This window comes from Antedon bifida, chromosome 3 (genome assembly GCF_963402885.1).
Source record: "Antedon bifida chromosome 3, ecAntBifi1.1, whole genome shotgun sequence".
Taxonomy (NCBI): domain Eukaryota; kingdom Metazoa; phylum Echinodermata; class Crinoidea; order Comatulida; family Antedonidae; genus Antedon; species Antedon bifida.
Window position 1 is genome coordinate 35291068 of NC_136228.1, and position 15033 is coordinate 35306100.

The 15033-nt window shown below is 31.5% G+C and overlaps 1 protein-coding gene across 3 annotated transcripts in view; it reads right to left on the reverse strand.

Annotated features, from left to right (window-relative positions):
- Window positions 1-657: 657 nt before the first annotated feature.
- Window positions 658-15033, reverse strand: part of LOC144838480 (uncharacterized) — a 34472-nt gene continuing 20096 nt past the window's right edge. For 2 of the 3 annotated variants that reach the window (XM_078693871.1, XM_078693870.1), the window contains exons 3-4: window positions 6147-6200; window positions 658-2511 (exon numbers count right to left, since the gene is read on the reverse strand). In XM_078693871.1, the coding sequence (XP_078549997.1) occupies window positions 2392-2511; window positions 6147-6200 (174 nt within the window). In that variant the 3' untranslated portion in view covers window positions 658-2391. The remainder of the gene's footprint in view (window positions 2512-6146; window positions 6201-15033) is intronic. The other variant, XR_013611641.1, reaches the window with a different exon arrangement.

A 15033-nucleotide genomic window follows, 5' to 3' on the forward strand; every position in this document is an offset into this window, starting at 1 on the left:
AAGTTTCCTGGGATGTACATTTAGCGCCAATCACAATCAATGTATAATATAATATTATTCATCATTATTGCCCTTGTCTATTTAATTTTTAAGAATACAGGTTTGCTTGCGGGGTTTTTGATTGAAATAAATTTCAGAAATTTTAATAATGATGCCACATAATAAAGTCTATTAATAATTATCATTATTTTATTTATTTGTTACACCATATTTAATGAGAGTGATCCATCCAGCAATTGCTGATCATTAGAGGTTCACAAGACAAACATATACACAAGATGCTCTACATTACAAGTCTGAGAGTGGAGTTGTAATTTTGTCCTGACATGTGACTGGACTTGAACCCAGGACCCTTGGAGTGGTAGCCAAGCATCATAACCACCAAGCCACAACTCCACTCCGTTCGTCAATATTGTTTAAATAATATTGCCTCGTTAAAAGACCTACAGCATAATATAATTGGTTGTTTTTAGTTTGAGATAAAGTTAAAAAATTATGAAATATAATATAGTATTCAATAATATTATCATCAATATCCACAGGTTTCCAATGTTTGCATGAATAAAATGGCGCCCTCACATGCATTTGAATTTCTACAATGTATGACTCAATCATTAAAATAAAACACACAAGACACAAGAATGGTAATGTATCCAGATTTCAAAGTTTATTCCTGTGAACATATCGACACTCAGCACACGATCATTTTCTTGGGTATTTAGGCCTACAATCTTGATCAACAAAATTAATTACTGGACGGGCGTCCCTTAACAACGTACGACAAAAGCCGCTCTCTTGATTAAGCGGCAAACTTCGTTACCAAACTATGTCAATTTCTTACAACAACATAACAACGTATAACACTAATAGACATACGCAATGTTGTTAATGTTGTCTTGTAAGTGCACCGCATGTATGCATCTTACTAATGAGTCAAACCATGTGTAGAACATTTATTACATTCAATTTCAACTTATTTTGATTGATTAGCAAAATAAAATGACGAGAAGCTTGTTGCTATCTTGGATTACGTTCTAACACATAATAATATTATATTCATTGTGAATGTACAATATGCAAATAAATATGTAAATGTAATGTAAATTATTTACTCATAGATAAATGTATATAAATGTACTTTATTAACATATTATACTATACATGTTTGTAAAATATAATGCATGTATATAATTACATTATATAAATATGATTACATTATTATATACATACCTATAAATGTATTCAGTAAATGATTATGTATATTATGTATAACTGGGTGCCGGTATAGGCGGATATGTTTGTATGGATGGGGAGGCCTACTGCTTTCAATTTTAAGCTATTGATGATACATCATCATCATCTTTTAAAATATTATTATTTCCATATCCCCCGAAAACTTATTTATGAATACTTGTTGCAATTTTATTGTTTTTAAAGTGTTTTTGGAGTCCCCTGATTAGGCCTATGGTTGTCCCAAAGGCGGGATTTATTAATATGACATCGTCTGGACATACACGTTTGTATGTTGTGTCAGGACGGTTACGATTGGCAAACATGAATTATAATAAATCCATACTGAAATTATTTAAATGTAATTAATCTAACTTTCTGTTAAATCTCTGTATATAAAATCATTATTTGTTACAGTTATCGTATCCCAATTTTACGTTTTTCAAATTTGTTAATTCTCTTCCAAAAATGGACGTAATATTTGCAATAGGCAAATCATAAAAAAATACCTTTTTTTTGATAATAAGAGTTGCTTGCACATCCACAAACCTACTGCAAAGAATACACATCAACATTGTTGATGGTATTCATTCATTTCTAACCGTAACCTACTGCAAAAAATACACATCAACATTGTTGATGGTATTCATTCATTTCTAACTCTAACCTACTGCAAAAAATACACATCAACGTTGTTGATGATATTATTCATTCATTTCCGAACTGTAACTTCCTTGACATAATTCAGCCCATTGTAATATAAATTGTTTCTGATTTTGTTTGTAAAGAATTCTGGTTTGAAACTTCAATCCAGTCAGCATCTCAGATACTGCAGTACCTTCAGTATCTCAGCATCTCAGATACTGCAGTACCTTCAGTATCTCAGATACTGCAGTACCTTCAGTATCTCAGCATCTCAGATACTGCAGTACCTTCAGTATCTCAGATACTGCAGTACCTTCAGTATCTCAGATACTGCAGTACCTTCAGTATCTCAGCATCTCAGATACTGCAGTACCTTCAGTAACTTGGTACGAAATCCGATTGCTGGTCAGGCCATAAACATAATGAACGGAATGTGATGAACTAGCTGCAATCCTTGAAGAATGTTCAGCCTGTTTGAGTCGAATCCAAAATTGTCTTTACAACATTAAACATAACCTATCCTTCGTACCACCGTGGGTCAAAGCCTGAATAGTATTCTTGATTATCACCAGCAGGATGCCTCTGTATATAATCATCATCGGAATCAAACATGACTTTCTCAGCGTAATCTTTTAACTGTTCAAAATAAGATAATAAAAAATAATGATAAAATTATGTGAATATACATTAAAACTCATTGGTAGAGTGAGGACAAAATGAATAATTAGGCATAGGCCTATATACAGTAAAATGTAACAAACAATGTAATCTTTTTAAAAACAAATGTGAACTCAATCCTCGACTCTACGTACGTCACCCTATGTCTTAAAATTATCCATTTATAGGCCTAATAGCCACCTCAAAATATCTGTCTAAGCTAACCTATTCTATGTACACCACATGTTCCATTAATTTTCACAATCGCAAGTGCAAATGAATTTAACAGCATAATAAAATGAAATCTATTCATCCTTGTGGTGTTGTTAAATTATTTTATAGAACAGCAGTAGTATTTTATTATACTATAAATTAATATTTCTGTCAATGTTTAATGATAAAACTAAATAACAAAATAAACTTTTAAATTCAACGTATTTTCATAGAAGAATAGAACATATGTATTGTTTAATATTGATAGTTGCAGTGCAAGTTTATCTGCATAATTTATATAAATACACATCTAAGTAGACGGGCAATAATTACAATACTATTAATATTATTCAATTCATATCTCCGCATCATATATTTATTAAAACATTATTACCAATAACGTTTTGATATTACGTGCATTGCATTTAGAAAATGTACATAAAGTCGTTAATATTATTGGCGTAATGATACCAAATTAAGAAGCAGAGAGTTGAGTGCGTCATCTGTTCCCAAATGTAAACCACTTTGATAGTTTTAGTGATCAGTTGTGAACTACAATATCACACTGAGAGCTTTATATGACGGTTTTAATGACAATAAAACGATTAAATTAGTAAACAGGGCCTCCATTACATTTGAGGTGTATGTGTATTCCTTTAAATATAGGTCTAAAATCAACTTTACTTTTGAATAATAAATTACCGCAAGATAAAGAAACGGCCACTGTTTCTTTTATGTTTGTACATGTGAATTTGCATTTTATTTGTTACAAGCTTTCAATAATTTACGTTATTTATGTGTTACTAAGTAATAACACAGATTATTTAATATTACTGATGTTATTGTTTTGCGAATGCTTTATATCTTCAGCAGTTCAGTCATTGAAAGCCTCTCTCAGCTGCTGCCGTGGCTTTGATCAATTAATACAATAACTAGTCATCTTTCCCTAGCTTGAGTTCATCGTCATTATTAACGTTTTACTGACCTCTTGATTCGTGTGAACGAGTTGATGGACATATTATCACTAATTACAGCTTTTATCGTGATGATAGATTTACAGACATAAAGAATTTGAATACTGAATATTTACTCATTACAAGTTTATTATTCCTTCTGCTGATGTGATCAGGCAATTTAATGTCGAATCATTACTTCCCATCTTTAGTTTTAAATTGTATGCACGTACTATTATGTTACAAATAATTAGTAAAAAATTAGGTAATTATAACAGTGAAATCATGTGAATCAATTTACCAATTGATTTTTATTTTGTAACAGTATTTTTCTCCTTCGCGTTATATGTATTAAACGCTCTCCACGTACATTCACGTTGATTGACTTCATATGAACCGCTAAACAAAAGGCGTATATGATTAACTCCAATGCAACAAGTATTTATTATTTGTTAAATTTAAAAAATATATTTCTATACTGAAATAAATTACATATTTGTAGTGTTGTGTACAGTTTAGATAATTTTACTTTAAAGAGGTTGAAGATATAACATTAAACAACGAATCTAGAATCTACGATTAAACTTAATTAGTCGTTATAGCTCTCTATTGCTTTAACTCATTTCATAGAAAGTACTACAAAGTACAAGTAATATCCAACAAGGCAGATGTTGACGTAATTTGGTGAATTACGATGTAAATAATAAAAATAGACATAGTGATAACAATAGTACAATTCCAGTGTGTTAGTTACTTTGTTGCTCGTCACAACGCCGCCGTCTTTGTTAGTTTGAATTGAAGAGCGCCCTCTCTATCGTCACACAAATTTAGGTTGTTTTTGTTACACCCCGCCGCCACACTCGTAAACGGTTTTATTTGTTGCCGACAACCAGATTTCAAAAAGACATTTATTCCTCCATAGCAATACAATACAAAATAGCATACAGAAATGATAAGGTAAAATAATTAAGATTATGATGATTGTTGGATAGACAAAAGAAAATAGAATAAAAAAAAAAAAATAGGCTATGGAGGAAGTTTGAACTATGATTTTAGTTGTTTAGGCTATTTATATCATTTTTTTTTGTAAACATTGATATTTTGTTTTTGTTCTGTGTTTTATTTGTTTTCTAATAATACTGTAACGTACGTTGAGAGTCAATAACATAAATGTACCTATTGTAACATTTTGAATTGTGGGATTAAATTCCTAATATATGATTAATAACTAAATAAATAAATACTTATAGGATTCAGAAGACTAGAGTAAACAAACGCAAAATAACGTTATTGGTTTTATTTTTAGCTATGAAAAACATGATACGTCAAAATAAACTTTTAAATGTATTCTGTGAGAAAAGTAATAAATACTAATGGGTGGTAATGCTGTCAATTGAAGGTTCGATGATAATTGCTATACATCTATGGCCGGTTATACAATTATCGTATTTATTTACAATTTTTCGTCGCTGTCATCGCTGCATGGGCCCTACGGTTGCTAACCCAAAATAAACCGTCACCACGGTGGAGTAACTGATATGAAATAATCTAGTACGTTACGTTAAGTAACACACGGATAGGTGCGTACACTTGGATGATGTCACAATTTCATTTATAGACTGGCTTGTGCTTGATTAATACGACTGCATAACTGAGCCGACTAATAACCGCCATTAGGTACTAGCCATCAAAATATAATTACACATTCAAGTGACAGATTAAAAACATTCCAGAGTAACGTTACCAAGTCCCTCCGGTTACTAGGAGCATGGATGTATTTGATGGTCATTATGAGAAAGTCAATAAGCGTTTATGAGAATATTTGTATGTAAACTTGTGTGTATTATTACCATTGAGTTATTTATAACTCTGTGACATTCATGTTAGATCTGTTTAAAGTAACATTCCAGCTTTCAGATAAATGCAATATTCATGATTACAATTTATTTACCAACCATAATGTGTTATACAATATATATAATAAATATGGTATGATCAACTTATATGGAAGTCCACGGGCTCTTATTTAGTTTTTTTAGTAGAATGGTCGCTAGGGACACCAACACCAAACCTCATCATGGAGGGATTTTATATCTGTCTATTAAGCCTCATTACATACATATTTTTGTATTGTCTCATTATAAATTATCGTTCTTTTTTATTGTATTGTTTTACCATTGATAGAAACTAATAAATGTTGAATGTTGAATTATTAATTGAAGAGGTGACGCATGTTAATATAATAAATAAAAAATAATAAATAAAATAATAATATAATGGTATATAACCTTAATAATTAGAAGTGTAAATGGATACTGGGTAAACCTTAACCATCATTGTTTCTCAACATAAATGCAATTAATGTTTTAATAATTCTGAGTAAGTTTTAAAAGTTCGTAATAGTACAAAACCAATCCAAAGATATTAATACAATAAGTAAAAACTTACCAATTTTGCTAAAACTCGAGCACTTTGTGCTCTCCGAACTTTCATCAAAGTTTCCTGTGAAGTAAATAATAAACATATGCTTATTAATGATTTTTAGTCTTTCATTTTCAAGGTTGCCAGACAGTACGGATTATACTACTACAAACTTAATATTCCGATACTTATGACATGATATAATGGGCCTTTCAATTCATACAACATATGACAGCAAGATGAAATCAGAAATAGTTTATTTAAATAGACCGTTCATGCTAATTATTCATGCTTAAGTATTATTTATGATGTATCCTTACGCTGCATTTTTACTTCCTAACTCAATATACTATCTTGAATTATCACTTCCTACACTGCTACCATTAACGTTATTACTACAAAAGCACAATCACTCACAGATTCCACACATTTATGCTATTAAGATTAATCTCAATTATGATGGACTAGATTACGTAGTTATGAAATGTTTATGCATCAACATTAAATATGGTGTATCAGGTAATCCGAATTGATTAATAATTATAATCTGTATTTAATGCGTAAGTGGAATATCAAAACATTCCTGAGATTTCACCACAGTGACGTCGTAACAACACGATTATTATATCAAATTCCAATTTTGTCTGTTTTCTATGTTCAACTTTGTAAAATGAGTTTTTTATTTCATAAATTATATAAAAATTACAGTTAGTCTAATTATATTATACTCTTAATTCATTTTCAGTTCAATTAAATTGTTATGTTATTGGTTGCTGCCCATGTCATCATCTGCTAAACTAAACAGAACGCACGAGAATACAATACAGTAATTTATAATATAGAGCATATATTTACAGTAATATCTGTATTTATTGAGACATTATTGGTTTAATGCCGCGGTAAATTTGTCTTTCTTAAAGGGAAAGGTAGTTTATATAGTCAGGTACCAACAAAGAGAAGAAGACAAGAAACAGGAAAAAGTGAAGGACTATTGGAAGGACTTAAGGTCATGGTATATACAAACACATGCTAGGTAATGTTTTCGTGATTCTCAACTTGGAAAACAAATTAAATTCAAATAATTTGTGAAAGACATTCGATACAAATTGTTTTTATAATGACGTTAATAAGACAATGTTGTAAGTCTTTGTTTATTCTATCTACATGCGTCACATAAACATATCGTGGTACAATTAGTGTATTTGACCATAACGCTAGTAGGGTTTAACGATGTTCCATGCGTAATTTCAATGTAACACCTAAATTAGTTAACATTTTCACGAATAATACTTCAATGAACTGTAGAAGCCTACTTAACCTCAATATAAAATATAAAGTAACAGTGTGAGATGACTTAACATTCGGCACGGCGGGTTTTATGATGAGAGCTGGTGGAAGCAATGTAAGTAATGTTCACACACTTGCTACCAAGTCGAAGTATTATACAGAGTGTATAAAGAACCGTCTCCACGTCGAATGGACGAGAAACAGCGCCATACCCTTATAGATACAAAATATTGGCCAGTGACAATGACAATTACGTAATTGCAGTGCTGTACGGAAAATAGAATATAAAATGTATGAAGTGATTAAAAATAAGAAATTACTCTATCTTGTTTGGTGGAAAATGATAGGCCTTACTAATCTTATTATTTGGCTGCATGAATGAGCTATTAAAACTGATCCAAAGCATTAGTTGTAATTAACTGTTGATCACGAAGTCACCGAGGCATTATTCAACAGCAAAATAACACAAAATGCTTTTATAACGATTGATTTTCTAATCAATTAATTAACTCACACGTGATAATGCTACGCTCCCAAATACTGAAGTTACGTGCCCCCAGGGTACAGGATAGTTCGAGACAAAATATACCGAAATTCACCGTAATTTCGAATGTTTACTACTGCAAACATGTTGCGCGCATGCTAACTGTATTCGAACTTAATTAAACACCTTTATTAAACATGCTAGACCTACTATACAAATGTATACCCAGGTGAACGAATAGAACATTGAAATAAAAACTGTAATTATTTGAACGGTAAATTAAAAAGTATACACCCCTGGATTAATTCTGATAATTGAAAAAGCACAAAATATTTTTCTTGTTAACAGATCAATTTAAATATCTTAGAGCAACACACACAAGAAAACATTGCAGGATTGCCGAAAACAATGACAAATCCATTCATTGAATTAAAAACAATCACATCCACCATTTTTTGATAAAGAAGACATTTTAAAAATACCTAATGCGTCTAAAGTAATTCATACATTGTCATTCGATTCTGTCGGCATCTTGTAAAACATTACAATACATGACTTATGGAACATCATTTGGCGGATGGCATGTGATGTTCAATCATGAGTATATTCTGCGGACGTCAAATAGAAAATTATGTACCACACATCGTATTTATCATCATTTGTGTTATATTATAATAACTTGAAAGTTAAGTAAACGTTTACATTGTTTTAGCGGTGTTTTGTCTCATTCCTCTAATGTACCGGTGTTTGCATTTAAGGCTAATAACAAAATCACATGTCCTAATGTATCCCAACAATAATGTCCGTTTTTCAAAAGGAAAGTATTTTCAACTGAAAAGCAAAATTATTAATTACGAAAAGGTGTTATAAGCATATTTTTTGCCTTTTTTAATATATTTAAATTACTTTCTTATACACAATAATTTGAGATAAACTGTATTCTTCCCATTCGGAGCAGTTATTATAACAGAACTTTACAACTTACAAGAGAGATACAGAATTCCAAAACAGTTGAAAACAAAACACTATTACCTATATTTTTTCTGTACGTATATTTCATAATCATGGAATGCTGTAGTTTGAATATATTTAATATTTATATAATGCGCATGCGCTAATTGACTAATTCTATAATTGGGATCTAATCCTCCTCAGGCTTACAGTACGCCATTTAAATTTTCCTCCGAATTCGAACAGGAAAGTTTATCAAAATCAATGACAAGCTTTAGTAGTAACGTATCCTAACTAATTTTAAAAGCATGAACTCCAATGTGTACAGTGTAAAGTCAACAAACAAATATTAAACAAAATCATCCCAGACTATAGGCATATCTCAAGCTCAATATGGGCATTAAAAGTACACTAAAAATATTAGTCGCGACTTTAAAGCACTTGCGTATCGCTGGTTTTAGTGTTTATATGAATATCATCGTTCACTACTCAGGATCATCAAGAAAACTCTTACATTCGTGTCTGCAATCTGTTTCTATTATTCTGACATGTCGAGTATTACAAATTAATTGTTTTTATTTTTAATAAAGACAGAGAAAATAATAGATATATTCTGTCAAACTATTAACGATTGTGTACTGTTAAAGTAACACCTGTTCCTACAATGTATTAATAGTCTCGCTTTATCCATCGTATCTGACATATTAGATTTGTTTTTCTTGTGAATAATAGATTAAAATTGTTCTGCAATCGTTATTCGCACATTAATCGTGAGGCCGAGCGAAAAATAAAGTCAGTATTCAAGCGAATGCAATTCCCCTCAAATCTCACGCCTTATCACCTGGTCTATTAGATACCATTTATCATGTGTACTAAGGTTATTAGTTAGCCAGCCAAATGTTTCGACTGAACGTTATTTTATTTAAATTGATGTCCGTGTATTTTACTTGATCTTTACGTTCATTGATAACTAATTCCGTGAGGCCGAGTAGGGCATACGACACGGTATAAAAGATTGAACCAACTTGACTGAACCCATTAGGCTTAACATGAAGGTGAATTACAAAAATATTCTGAAAACATGAATTTGAAAAATAAAGCTGCAAATCTGTACAATAATCTCGAGTGGATTAAGCTTTAATAAGTCGATCAGACTAATATACTACTAAACTCCGATATTAATAAATGAATAATCGTAGAACGTAATTCCTATAAATGACGCTGATGTAGCGGTGTAATCTGTCAATAGGAAGGAAACGGAACATTAACACAGCAATCAGCCATATACTATTGATTGGATTTGACAATCGATTTTAATGGATTCACTTTAGTGTAGCTTATTAAAAAAAGTCTTTACAGCTTAACATACAGAAAAACTAGTGTAGTAACATGCATAAAAGAAGAACTAGTGAAACTATACAAAGGGTCTCTTATATCACTACAGCCTTGTTCGAACCTCAGCCTAACATATATGTTCTGTGAGGAAGCATGCATGAAGCCAGGAGGTTGTGCGTGCCAACTCAGATAAAACCCCTATTGAATATAGATCAACACGTTTATAGTATTTGAAGTTGATGCATATATTGGTAACTATTAGTAATAACAAATACAGATTTGTTTCCTCCTTCCAATTTTTAACAATCCTGGTAATAATATACATAGTTATCAAGACATCGTTAACAGCACGAAACTCTTCTCATTGTAAGCCCTAAACGACTCGTGACTTAATTTGTAGTCCATTTATACCTACAGTCGATGAGAGTGTCGATATTAGTAACCGTATGTAATCTAGGTGCAGATGAATAATATTAGATAGTATCGTATAGGCGGTAATGCTGGCGCAACCAAGAGCCGACTTGATAAACAGAGAAACACAGCATAAACATTACAATTTGTCAGATCACAATACGCTCACAACTATTTATTAATAATCAAAGTACAGTTTTTTGGGTGCGCACATTAAATGTGTAGAGCTGCAAACTATGAAAAAACAATCAGATTCACCTTTCCTTGTCTTTGTACATCCTTGAGAAATAAGTATCATATACAGATAAAGCGTCTGTGTTTAAATATTTTTAGACTTTCTCAAAAGTAGGGCATTACTTAATTTATTATTGTGGCACTTTGCGTACACTAAACCATATCAATGTGCATTAAGTGTAAAACAAGCATGTTCTACTTCAGTGGTACTTGCTGATGTATGTCATGATACATTAGCAAAGTACATGCTAACAACCGAATATACTCGAGCTAAAATAACAGTATTTAAGGTTATTCTTCGGACAATTGTGCTACCAAATTTGTTTGTAGATATTCTTAGGCCTAAATAGTTGCTTCCATTTAAAAGTCCATTCATTTATTTCATCGTATTCTCGAGTTAAGTGTCGTAAGAAACGAAGAAGTACTCTCTCGCTCTCATAGTGTTTATCTATTGAATCACCCTAATCTATATATTAACTCTATTGTCTAAAGGTGAGAACATTTTTGTTTATACGCGAACGTGGTACGTGTACTGAATTGAAATACTGGATTATATCCAATTAATTAGGTTGGAAAACTAATTGACAATAAGATACAAAATTATTAAGGTTTAGACAGATTGAAGTTGATTGAGATGTATTCATTAATAATCTTTATGAATTAATTATGAACGAATCACGCAATACAAAGACGTGTGCTATTCAGTTCTCAGCGGGACCGTGAACGTGTTTTGTGTCAAATCGAAAACCATTCATTCAATCCAGGATTATTCAATGCTTATACCTGCGTAACTGAATTCGTTAACAATTCTGTTAGGCCTATTGAAAATAAAATATTATGTCGACCGCTGTGATGACAAATATATCTTACGTCCTAACTACTTCTCTTTCTATGGTGCGAAAATATATTGGTTAAAACATAATACTGCATGTTATCACGTGCTCAATAGACTGATTATAGCAAGATACTAGAGCATAAAACAAACGGATGTCACTAATATTAAAAACGACATGGGGCAAAGTTTATTGATAACAACCTACAAGCAACATTAATCTTACTAGTAATGAACATTATCCTCAATAGCGTTTTGAATATAACAAAACAAACACTACCAGGTTAGACCTATGGACATTGTACCGAATAACAACATTGCTTTACGTTCACTTTTGGTGTATTTTGTCTCAAAGAAGAAAGGCTTCAGACGGAAGTACTTCAATCGATGTAAAACGTCTTGATTCACAAATATATAAATTTACTGATAATATTCAAAGTGCATATAATTAATTAGGTATAACACGTAATTCACCTATAATCTATTAGCCTATATCTATCCATTATAGAGTTAGTCATAAGTTCCCTGGTTAGAGTATTACCGTGCAGGAAAGATGCGGCGCCAGGAGCACCTAATATATTTGAAAGCATAATTGAAGAAATAACCGTGTTTAAAAGCAATGGAGCAATAAAGTAATAGTTCTTTTATTGTCATTTTTATTGTTTTTCAATGGAAATGTTTCAATAAACATTTTAATTGCTAGCATTTTCTTGAGAGAAATTACAATCGAGTTCAGGAAGTTGATATTGTAGTTTTAGAATATAACAGATAATAATCTAGGACACATACTCGGGATCTGCTTCCTATTATGACACTGTCACATCTTCCTTTAAGTGGGCCTCATGACTTTAAATTGCCTTGCATATATTGTAGCAACTATTTATTTATATTTTAAATAATACATCAGATGATACAAAATCATATAAAATAAACACAATACAAATATCTAAAGAAAAAAATTGCTACTGGCGACAACATTCAGACAACATAGATGCTTTGGGCTCCATATCGAATACTTCAGTAATTTTGATAATGTGGAACCTAATTCGTGGAAATCATAAGATTACCTATCGATAATTAAGGATACACACATTGACCTACAAAAGATTACCTTGTCTTTCTTTATAGTTGCCGACAATTATTATACCCCAAGCACTCTTTGTCTTTTCTAAATATGGTTTTATTTTCGAAACAAGATCATATTTTAAGGAACGGAATGCATGTTATAAGATATAAAGGTATAGGAGATTTCAGGTATTCTTAGTATAAACTGTAATATTGGCTTGTTTAGTTAAAACAATATGTACTAGAGTTTCTATAAAATCGAAATTACTGGTCATTTCTAGCAGGTATAATTTTAAATTTACCTCTTCACGCTACAATATCCAGGACCATGAAACAATATAGGCCAGACTTCGGTCAGATTTCATTTCGCCAATCAAACGATTAATGTAATAACTTTATAACGTGTTATCCTTGTTTTATTTTAATATGTTACTTGTACAACATTGACGCCAAAGAATGACATTAGACATTTGGGATGATAACCGGTAAAATAATCAATCATATTAATAATTGTATGACAATAATCAATATTAAAATAACATTGCAATGGTTATTGTAAAAATGAAAATGTTATTCGATTGTAGTTCTTTCATTTTCATTTAAATATAGATAACAAAAACAACAAAGGAGGAAGTTTCCAAATTAATGGTAATTGTAGGTTAAAAATAGGGGTAACATTAATATTGAATTAATGACGTTGCACTTTGGATGTATTGTTGTTGAATATTATTCTACAATTAGCTCAAGGAGTTCATAAGGGAATATTATACAGTAACGAAATGAAAGAGAAATCATCGTGTCGTATGCTCATCTTTAATTTGAAACATCTTAAATTGAAGATGTTCACTTCCATAAAACGATGTCTGGTTATTGCTAAGTGATTTGAGAATACCAAGACGCCAGAACAGATATCCTATTTTTGTACTTTCCGGCTATAAACTACTGTACATTAGGTCGATTAAAATAAAAACATGCGTAATATTGAAAATGACGATGATTAGTGTATCTCGTTAGTAAAGAAAAACAAAAGAACAATAGATTATATCATATTGGCATACTTAAATATTATTATTGTTAAATGTATTTTAATATCTTACCAAGGAAGATTTTAAATTTTCTAAAATGTCTTTATTTCATAATTGTTTAAACTTTATAAAAACGGTGCAATATGATACCGAAATGTTCAATGTATTTGTTGATGATTTGTATATGATTTTATCTTATAATATTGTGAGTTTATTAGTAGAATTCAAATGATTACAAGTGAGACCAATGAAGAATATCTCCTTTGTAATATTTCGAATAATTATCTGCCCTCCTCAACGTACACATACCAGCCAAGTTCACCAGATCGCATGTAATATTTATCTCTCCTACCCATTAACGTACACACACCAGCCAAGTTCACCAGATCTCATGTAATGTTCATCTCCCCTCCCCATCAACGTACACACACCAGCCAAGTTCACCAGATCTCATGTAATATTTATCTCCCCTACCCATCAACGTACACACACCAGCCAAGTTCACCAGATCTCATGTAATGTTCATCTGCCCTCCTCATCAACGTACACACACCAGCCAAGTTCACCAGATCTCATGTAATATTTATCTCCCCTACCCATCAACGTACACACACACCAGATCTCATGTAATATTTATCTCCCCTACCCATCAACGTACACACACCAGCCAAGTTCACCAGATCTCATGTAATGTTTATCTGCCCTCACCATCAACGTACACACACACACCAGATCTCATGTAATATTTATCTTCCCTCCCCATCAACGTACACACACCAGCCAAGTTCACCAGATCTGATTTAATGATTCGTATACTTGAAGAGACAAAGGCGTTAACCTTATTTAGTCCATAGAAATACATTACAGAGCATTGTCTTTTTGTATGGTAGTCCATTTATTAGTAGATAAGGAAATTAATGTCCTTTCCTCTGAAGTAATATCCTTAGAAACTCAATTTCTTATTCACGTATTAACAATACAGACATTTTATCCAACAACTACTTTGTCAAAGGCTTTCTGGAAAAGAAGGAATAACAAATGGGGAATAGATCAAATAAACTGTAAAATGTATTTACTTTAATAATGTAGCGTTATTAATGTGTTTGCCACGAGGAGAATTCCCGCTTTTACGAGCACGCAACGCGTCTATGGTTTTAGAATAAGAGTTTTGAATAGTGAAAACGATCTTGTTAGGTGGTGTACTACGAACTATCAATCTGTTACGATCTTTAAATCTCTTCAATAAATGGGAGAACATCCTATTTTAGTGTGATTTTCCGTTTTTGTATA